This window comes from Rhinoraja longicauda, chromosome 5 (assembly GCF_053455715.1).
Source record: "Rhinoraja longicauda isolate Sanriku21f chromosome 5, sRhiLon1.1, whole genome shotgun sequence".
Lineage (NCBI taxonomy): Eukaryota > Metazoa > Chordata > Chondrichthyes > Rajiformes > Arhynchobatidae > Rhinoraja > Rhinoraja longicauda.
The window spans coordinates 8699293-8708769 of record NC_135957.1 but is presented as its reverse complement, the minus strand read 5'-3'; the positions used below and the strand labels follow the sequence as shown (position 1 = coordinate 8708769).

At 49.7% G+C, this 9477-nt stretch overlaps 1 protein-coding gene across 4 annotated transcripts in view; it reads right to left on the bottom strand.

The window, feature by feature from the left end:
• Nucleotides 1-2974: 2974 nt before the first annotated feature.
• LOC144593389 (phosphofurin acidic cluster sorting protein 1-like) overlaps nt 2975-9477 on the bottom strand; it is a 135714-nt gene continuing 129211 nt past the window's right edge. For all 4 annotated transcript variants that reach the window (XM_078398876.1, XM_078398879.1, XM_078398878.1 and 1 more), the window contains 4 exons: nt 7460-7598; nt 5356-5579; nt 4406-4519; nt 2975-3540 (listed from right to left, as the gene is read on the bottom strand). In XM_078398876.1, coding sequence (XP_078255002.1) covers nt 3425-3540; nt 4406-4519; nt 5356-5579; nt 7460-7598 — 593 coding nt within the window. In that variant the 3' untranslated portion in view covers nt 2975-3424. The remainder of the gene's footprint in view (nt 3541-4405; nt 4520-5355; nt 5580-7459; nt 7599-9477) is intronic.

The window sequence follows — 9477 nt, the reverse complement described above, 5'->3', positions numbered from 1 at the left end:
CCAGCGGTGAAGGGTCATAGAAACATATAACATAGGTGCAGGAGTAGGCCATTCGACCCTTTGAGCCAGCACCGCCATTCAATATGATCACGGCTGATCATCCTGCCTTCTCCCCATATCCCTTGATTCTGTGAGCCCGAAGAGCGACATCTAACTCTCTCTTGAATATACCCAGTGAATTGGCTTCCACTGACCTCTGTGGCAGAGAATTCCACCGATTCAAAATTCTGGGTGAAAATGTTTTTCCTCATCTCAGTCCCAAATGGCCTACCCCTTATTCTTAAACTGTGACCCCTGGTTCTGGACTCCCCCAACACCGGGAATTTTTTTTCCGCATCTAGCCTGTCCAATCCCTTAAGACTTTTATATGTATCTATAAGACTCTCAGCCTTGTACATTCCAGTGAATATAAGCCCAGTCGACCCATTCTTTCACCATGTGTCAGTCCCGCCATCCCGGGAATTAACCTGGTAAACCTACATTCCCTCCATAGCAATAATGTCCTTCCTCAAATTAGGAGACCAAAACTACACACAATACTCCAGATGTGGTCTCAGCAGGGCCATGTATAACTGCAGTAGGACCTCCTTGCTCCCAGGGTCACCAGTGAAGGTCTCTCCACATGGGCATCCTCCCCCATTACACCAGGCCGTGTGGTGGAAAGTATTGCACAGGGCAATCAGCTTTTGAGTCAGTTCCTGGACCTCTGCAGCCAGAAGGAGACCAAGTACGCGAGTGTACGTGGTGTGTGAGGTTGCAGCCCTTCTTTGAATATTTGATGGGACTGCTCCCCAGATTCAGATTATATTTCAACTCCATACGTCTGTTCGTTGGGCACTGATCGGAGTGCTGGTGGGTTGGGCGGGAGACCTCTTGGTCGGTTTGCTGCTCGGCGTGGCCAAGCTAGCCATTCGTGGGTCAGTGCATTCGAGGGCAGCTGAGGCCAGTTGGACTGCCTGACCCTCTTCCGGGCTAACATCGCTGCCCCGGTGTCCCTGGAGAGGGGGCATCCAGTGTTCTCGGGTATTCCGGATCAGCTGGGCGTCGCAGGGGCGTGGATACAATAGACAATAGGTGCAGGAGTAGGCCATTCGGCCCTTTCAGCCAGCACCACCATTCAATGTGATCACGGCTGATCATTCACAATCAGTACCCCGTTCCTGCATTCTCCCCATACCCCCTGACTCCGCTATCATTAAGAGCTCTATCTAGCTCCTCTTGAAAGCATCTAGAGAATTGGCCACCACTGCCTTCTGAGGCAGAAAATTCCACAGATCACCCCCCCCCCCATCCCCCAATGCCAGCTACACAAACAGTTGGACTGAAATGAAAAGACATGACGGAGCTGCGTATCCGAAGAGCGAGTGAGATAGGGGTAACTTCTGCCCGCAACTTACCCAATGGGCACAGGTGGGGGAGGAGGTGCTCATTGGTTTGAAGGGCGGGTCGTAGAAAAGTCTGACCCGTTGCTCAAACAGCAGGGAAAATGCACCCACTGTGATCCCCTTGGCTCAGGGCCAGGGACGCTGCTCGCTTTGTCCTCAGGAAGATGGGTCTAAGCTGTAGAGACAGGTTGAGTAGGCTGGGTCTCTATTCCTTGGAGCACAGGAGGATGAGGGGTGATCTTATAAAGGTCTATAAAATCATGAGAGGAATAGATCGGGTAGACGCACAGAATCTCTTGCCCAGAGTAGGGGAATCGAGGATCAGAGGACATAAGGGATTGATGAATAAATAGAGGTTGATACACTTGGGAGTTTTGAATGACAAGGGATCTTATTGAAACATCAGGTTCTGAGGGGCTGTTGAACACAGCTTTCTCCTGGTGGGATCCAGAACCAGGAGGCACAGTTATTGTGTTCCCCTCATTATAGGAAATATGTTGTTAAGCTGGAAAGGGTGCAGATAAGATATAGGAGGATGTTGGCAGGATTTGAGGGCCTGGACTTTACGGACAGGTTGAGAAGGCTAGGACTTTATTCCTAGGAGTGCAGAAGGATCAGGGATGATCTTATAGGGGTGTATAAGATCAAGAGAGGAATACATAGAGTAAATGCACAGAGTTTTTACCCAGAGTGGGGGAATCAAGAACCAGAGGACATAGGTTTAAGGTGAGGGGGATAAGATTTAATAGGAACCTGATCTGTAACTTTTTTACACAAAAGGCGGTGGGTTTATGGAACGAGCTGCCAGAGGAGGTAGTTAAGGCAGGTACTATCACAATGTTTAGCAGACATTTGGACAGGTACAAGAAAGGATAGGTTTGGAAGGATCTGGGCCAAACTTAGGCAGGTGGGACTGGAGCAGATGCACAGAGCCAAAGAGCTATTTCTACGCTGTATGACTCTATCTTGCTGAGTACAGGAGCAGACGTAAGGAACAGTAGATCAGTCGTAAAGGTAGATGCACAGATAATATTTTGACCTGGGTAGAAGTGGCTAAAAGTAGAGATTTCAATCCTACAGAAAGGAATCAGACATTCGGGACTGAGGAGTTGAGATACATCATTCCCCAATGGTTGGCAAATCTTTGGAATTCAGTATATTCAGGATGGACATGGCATTCCAAAATTCCAACCTTTCCGGCTGGTGGGAATGGGGAGGTTGTCCGAGAACTGTACGTGCTGGGGAAGTAGTTGTAAATTTGAAGATTGAGTGCAGGAAATTTTTATTTCATTGTTGGAGAACTGAGGAGCGGTGCCCCATTCCAGGACATTGCTTAGTTTAAAGATACAGTGTGGAAACGGGCCTTTCGGCCCACCGACTCCACATTGACCAGCGATCCCCAAACACTTACACTATCCATCACACACGAGGGACAATTTACAATTTTACCAAGCCAATTAGCCTACAAACCTGCACGTCTATGGAGGGTGGGAGGAAACCAGTGGTCCCGGAGAAAATCCATGCAGGTCAAGGGGAGAAAGTATAAACTCCGTACAGACAGTTCCCGTAGTCAGGATCAATCTTGGGTCTCTGGCGCCGGAAGGCAGCACCTCTACCACTGTGCCACCGTGCTGCTCTGCAGAATGTGAGTGTGACTGCAGCTGGCAAGGAGGTTGCATTTTGCGATGTGGGAGGGTGAGGTTTGGGTTCGGTGGAGTTGTCCTCAGGCAGTGCTGACCCCGTGTTTCTGAGCATTCACCAAACCCAAACCCTCGAGCAGGGATATTCAACTCCCAACACTTTTATTTGAAAGTTACAAATTGGCGTCTTGGACGACCTTCTGAAAAGTGCACGTGTGAGCGAGCTGTCAGGGCCCTTGTAGTCTGTAATCCACACAGAGGAAGTGTTCTTAAATAAAAAAAACAATTGTCAACTGTTCCCACCGGCAGTTAAATAAAAAACACAGCAGAGTGCCAGGTGGGAGTTATTCCACAGGAACAGGTCGGGCAGTGGGCACAGGGTCTGATCCACATCCTGCATCACGCCATCTTGGAGTAGCCGAATATTCCAACAGGGAAGTACTTGACGTGGGTGGGCCACTGGGCGGCTAGCTGGAAGAACTTTACATCGTTCCACTCCACGCCGTCGATGGTAACTGGAAGTGAGGGAAGGAGATGTGAGCAAGGTGGCAGGACACGACTACGCAGATCCATGGCAGTATGGTGAAGAGGCTGGCAGGGACAGTGCCAGGAAAGCTCAGCTCAGGTACAAGCAACTGCGAGCAGGAGAAGAAAGAAGTGGGTGGGCACAACATGGAAAGCTTGTGTCAGCCTGGAGGGCAGCTGGAGGCAAGGAGGGTTAAGTGAGTGAGCAGTGGATAGAGGCAGGTGGATACAGGCAGTGCCATGAGATGTGTGGATACAGGCAGTGCCATGAGATGTGTGGATACAGGCAATTTTGTGAGATGGGCGGATATAGGGGGGATCCATGACATGGGCAGATACAGGCATGGTCGTGAGACAGGCGGATACAGTTAAGGCCATGAGACGGGCAGATACAGGTAGGGCCATGAGATGGGCAGATACAGGCAGCGTTGTGAGACATGCAGATACAAGCAGTGGTGTGAGATGGGTGGATACTGGTGAGACTGTGAGACGGGCTTTTACTAATAGTGCCGCAAGACAGGCGGATACAGGCAAGGGAGTGAGACAGGCGGATACAGGCACAGTGGGGAAACGGGCATATATAGGCAGGGCGGGGAAATGGATGGGCAGATACTGATGGGTCCGTGAGATGGGTGGATACAGGTGTGCGCAAGACGGGTGGGCGGATACTGCCAGGGTGGGTCAATATGAACATGGTGAGCAAAACAGGCTCTTTCTGAGCTGGAAGATTCCACAAGATAGTGATGGATGAGCAAAATCTAGACCATTTCTGCAGGGGGGTTTGGACCAGTTCCCTCCCACCCTGTTCCCCCAGCTCCTCACTCGTGGCGTGGTCAGGTTCTGGCAGCCTCTCACCTTTCAGCATGGTTTGTTGGTGCTTGGCCGTGCAGATCAACCTGCTGATCCCCTCGATCACCTGGCTCTTTGAGTCCAGCTCCTTTTCCCGCGGCTTCTTACTCAGAAACATCACTGCAGAAGACAGAACCCACAGTCAGAAAGATTGAGGGAGGAATTGTATCGGACGCCGCTCAGTCAGGGTGAGAGGAAGCGACTGTATCGGATATCGGAGTGTCTCAGTTCGAGGGACGGTGGGAGGGAGAGTTTTGGACACAGACAGCCTGGCTCAGAGGGTGGGAGTGTATCAGACAGGGAGTGTGCGGCACGGTGGCGCAGCGGTAGAGTTCCTGCCTTACAGCGAATACAGCGCCGGAGACTCAGGTTCGATCCTGTCTACGGACGCCGTCTGTACGGAGTTTGTACGTTCTCCCCGTGACCTGCATAGGTTTTCTCCGAGATCTTCGGTTTCCTCCCACACTCCAAAGACGTACAGGTATGTAGTATTGACTGGGTAAATGTAAAAATTGTCCTTAGAGTGTGTAGGATAGTGTTAATGTGCGGGGATCTCTGGGCGGCGCGGACTCGGTGGGCCGAAGGGCCTGTTTCCGCGCTGTATCTCTAAATCTAAATCTAAAAAGCAGTCTGAGTCAGAGGGAGGCCTCCTCCTGCACCTATTTTGTATGTTATGTTTGAACAGTGGATGGAGTGTATCGGATGGCGGGCAGACAGGGTTACAGGAGCTGGGAAAGGAGCGTATCAGCTGTTGGGCCGCCTGGGTCAGAGGGAGGGAGTGCACCATGTGTTGGGCAGCCTGGGTCTTCGGACTGGGGTGTATCGGTGGTCGGGCTGTCTAACTCAGAGTGACCGAGAGAAGGTCAGACGTTGGGATGGCTGAGTCAGAGGGATCTCTCTCCCCCACGCGTTGTATCCTCCGTCCCTGTGACTACATTTCCATCACCTGGCCTCACCTTTCTTATTCTTCTCCTTGGTCACCACAGTCATCAGCATAGTAGCCGGTGGCACCATCTCACCCCCATTTGGAAGCCGAGTGACTTGCAGCGAGCGGAAGTTGCTCTTCAATGTGTTCTTGCTGCCAATGTCTCGCTTTTCCCCGTCTCTCTTCTTGTCGGGCACCTGCATCGTCCAGTAATCAACCTGCAGCCCCATCACCTCCCCTCCAGCCCCTGGAGGACTGGCCATGGAAAGAATAGCCGTTAGATTCTGCCTGACCACGCACAGATACACGCGTGCATGCGTGTGCACAGTGATATCCCCACCCACTCACGCATGTACACACACAGCTGGACACCTGAGTGCACGTACTCTCACACGGATATGGCTGCACAGTCACCAGCACACACTAAGGAGTGAGGCCGGTTGGAGAGAGAACTGGGGTTTGGCCTACAACGCCCTCGTGGTCTGCTGCGAGAGGCACCCCGGGGAACAAAGCACGGGCGAGGAGAGGGACTTGGCGTCTAAGGAAGGAGACGGATGGAGGCCTGGGACTTCCCAGGAACAGGCACCGCTCATAAGAACCAGAGCGTGGACTTTGAAAGTGGCGCCAAAACACTGCATGCTCCTGTATATTTGCTAATCGGGAATTGGGGGTATGGTGATACTCTACTGGACTGTTTGGAAGGAAAATAATTTCACTGTGTTAACAATTAACATACTGCATGTGACAATAATAAGCACTATTGACTATATAGACACGAGGACAGACACGCGTGCTCACATGTATGCACACGCATGCGCAGACACACTTGACTCAGCACTTGGGTTAACGTGGGCTCCAGTTCCACACTGCCTAACTCTGCCCTGGTTCTGGTCTGCTTGCTCATCTCCCCAAACTGGGCAAGGATGAAATTCTCAAGAGCTGCAGATTTATCCTCTCAAGCTTCACAACTCCTGGATGTGGTTGATCTCCCTCTCAATCATTTCATCGGCCTTGGTGCAAAATTCTTGAGAAATTTACTTCACAATACTCAGAATGGCCAAATGGATGCACAGCCTCTTGAGGGAAGAAGATAAGGGTTTCTGGTGAGTGGAGGTGATTCCTGACACACTTCTCAATGGCTCGGCTGTCATTTTAACAACAGGCTTGCTGGCTCCAACAGCCACATCCTGAAGGACAATTTACTCGTGACTATTCTGTTAAAAGGAAGAGACATAGACGACAGTGGGCCTGCTAAATGGAATCACCTAGAGGGTGTTCAGTAGATTGCATGACATGATGGGCTAGTGCTCTAGTGCAACCAAAAAGGGCAACAGGATCCTTATCTACTATCTGTGCACATTGCAACCCTCGAACTTGATATTTCATTTAATAACGTCAGGTAACAGAAATCTTTCTCCTTTACAACTGACAGCTGGAGAGTAGGATTCAGTTTATTCCTTTTACAGAACCAAACACAGCATGGAAACAGGCCCCTCGACCCTCAGCGCACGCTCAGCATCTAACCCCAGGCTTTTGGGCTAATCGTACCGTGACCCATATATTTCCTCACTCTCCTGTCAATTCCTTTCAGATTCTCCCACTCTCCTGCACACCAAGGGTGCCTTACAACAGCCAATTAACCAGGCCCTGCATTTCTCTGGGATGTGGGAGGAGACCAAAATACACAGGGGGAAGTCCAGGCCGTCACGTTGATGTGATAAATTCCACACAATGCCAGAGATCACGATCGAACCCAGGTTTCTGGAGCTCTGAGGCAGTGGCACTCCAATTTCATCAGCTGTCTCTAGCTGGTGGTATTTACAGTGATGGTCACCTGGATAATCTCAGTCTGCATCCTATCAGAGATGTTCCCAGTTCTCTCTGCTCCTCCCCCTCAGTACTTTATGAAACATGCTCGCTTTCTCATTTTTCTAGTGCTAATGATGGGACTGCGACTTGCAGTGTTAACTGATTCTTTCTCCACTGAGGATACTTGACCTGCGGAATGCTTCCAGCATCCTTTGTTTAATGTTATGGATTTCCTGCATTTGTGGCCTTGCAGCAGGAACCATCAATAGAAACCCTGGAATCCACCAACACGACATTCTGCCCAACCAGCCCCTGAACCCCCTTACCAAGATCCGGACAGCACACCGGAGACGGATGGGGATGGTGGCGGTGTGGCGTTGGTATCTTTCGTGTAAGCTGTCAGGCTGGTGGTTGGCGTTGGAGATAAGATATTAACATTGCACATGTTCGCTTCATCGGAGTCAACTAAAGAGAAGATTGTGTATTTGTTAGATCATTGAGAAACACTGCACAGGAACAGGCCCTTCTTTCGGACCACAATGTCTATGGCGAATATGTTGCCAAGACCATTGTTAATCTACATGCACATAACTGATATACCTCCATTCCCTGCATACATAACTGATATCCTCCATCCCTGCATACCCATACCAAGACCATTATTAATCTACCTGCACATAACTGATATCCTCCAACCCTGCATACCCATACCAAGACCATTATTAATGTACCTGCACATAACTGATATCCTCCATTCCCTGCATACCCATATGCTTATCCAAAAGTTTTTTTAAATAGAGTCATAGTCATAGAGTGATACAGTGTGGAAACAGGCCCTTCGGCCCAACTTGCCCAACACCGGCTAACTTGTCTCAGCTACACTGGTCCCACATGCCTGCGCTTGGTCCATATCCCTCCAAACCTGTCCCATCCATGTACCTGTCTAACTGTTTCTCAAACGTTTGGATAGTCCCAGCCTCAATTACCTCCTCTGGCAACTCGTTCCATATATCCACCACCCTTTGTGTGAAAAAGTTACCTCTCCGATTCCTATTAAATCTTTTCCCCTTCACTTTGAATCTATGTCCTCTGGTCCTCGATTCCCCTACTCTGGGCAAGAGATTCTGTGCATCTATGCCACAAATGTATCTGCTTCAAGTACCAGCCCTGGAAATACATCCCAGGCACTCACTACCCTCTGTGTGAAAAACCTGCCCAGCATATCTCCTTTAAACTTTGCCCCTCTCACCTTAAAGATGTGCCCTCTAGTCCTTGACATTTCTACCCAGGGAAATAGGATCTAACTCCCCCATCAAGGCCTCCCATAATTTTATATACTTCCATTAGGTCTCTCGTCAATTTTTGTTGTTCTTGGGAAATCATTCTAAGTTTGTTCCACCTGTAGCTAAACCCCCCTTATCCAGGCAGGTTTCTGGGAAACCTCTTCTAAACCTCTCCAAAGCCTCCACATCCTTCTTGTAATGGGGCAATAGACAATAGATATTAGGTGCAGGAGTAGGCCATTCGGCCCTTCGAGCCAGCACCGCCATTCACTGTGATCATGGCTGATCATCCACAATCAGTACCCCGTTCCTACCTTCTCCCCATATCCCTTGACTCATTAAGAGCTCTATCTAACTCGCTCTTGAAAGCAACAAGGGAATTGACCTCCACTGCCTTCTGAGGTAGAGAGTTCCACAGCTTCACAACTCTCTGAGTGAAAATGTTTTTCGTCATCTCCGTTCTAAATGGCCTACTCCTTATTCTTAAAATGTGGCCCCTGGTTCAGGACTCCCCCAACATCAGGAACATGTTTCCTGCCTGTAGCGTGTCCAATCCCTTAATAATTTTATATGTTTCAATAAGATCCCCTCTCATCCTTCTAAAGTCCAGAGTATGTGCAGTTTTGGTCTCCAAATTTGAGGAAGGATATTCTTGCTATGGAGGGCGTGCAGCGTAGGTTCACTAGATTAATTCCCGGAATGGCGGGACTGTCGTATGTTGAAAGGCTGGAGCGATTGGGCTTGTATACACTGGAATTTAGAAGGATGAGGGGGGATCTTATTGAAACATATAAGATAATTAGGGGATTGGACACATTAGAGGCAGATAACATGTTCCCAATGTTGGGGGAGTCCAGAACAAGGGGCCACAGTTTGAGAATAAGGGGTAGGCCATTTAGAATGGAGATGAGGAAGAACTTTTTCAGTCAGAGGGTGGTGAAGGTGTGGAATTCTCTGCCTCAGAAGGCAGTGGAGGCCAGTTCGTTGGATGCTTTCAAGAGAGAGCTGGATAGAGCTCTTAAGGATAGCGGAGTGAGGGGGTATGGGGAGAAGGCAGGAAC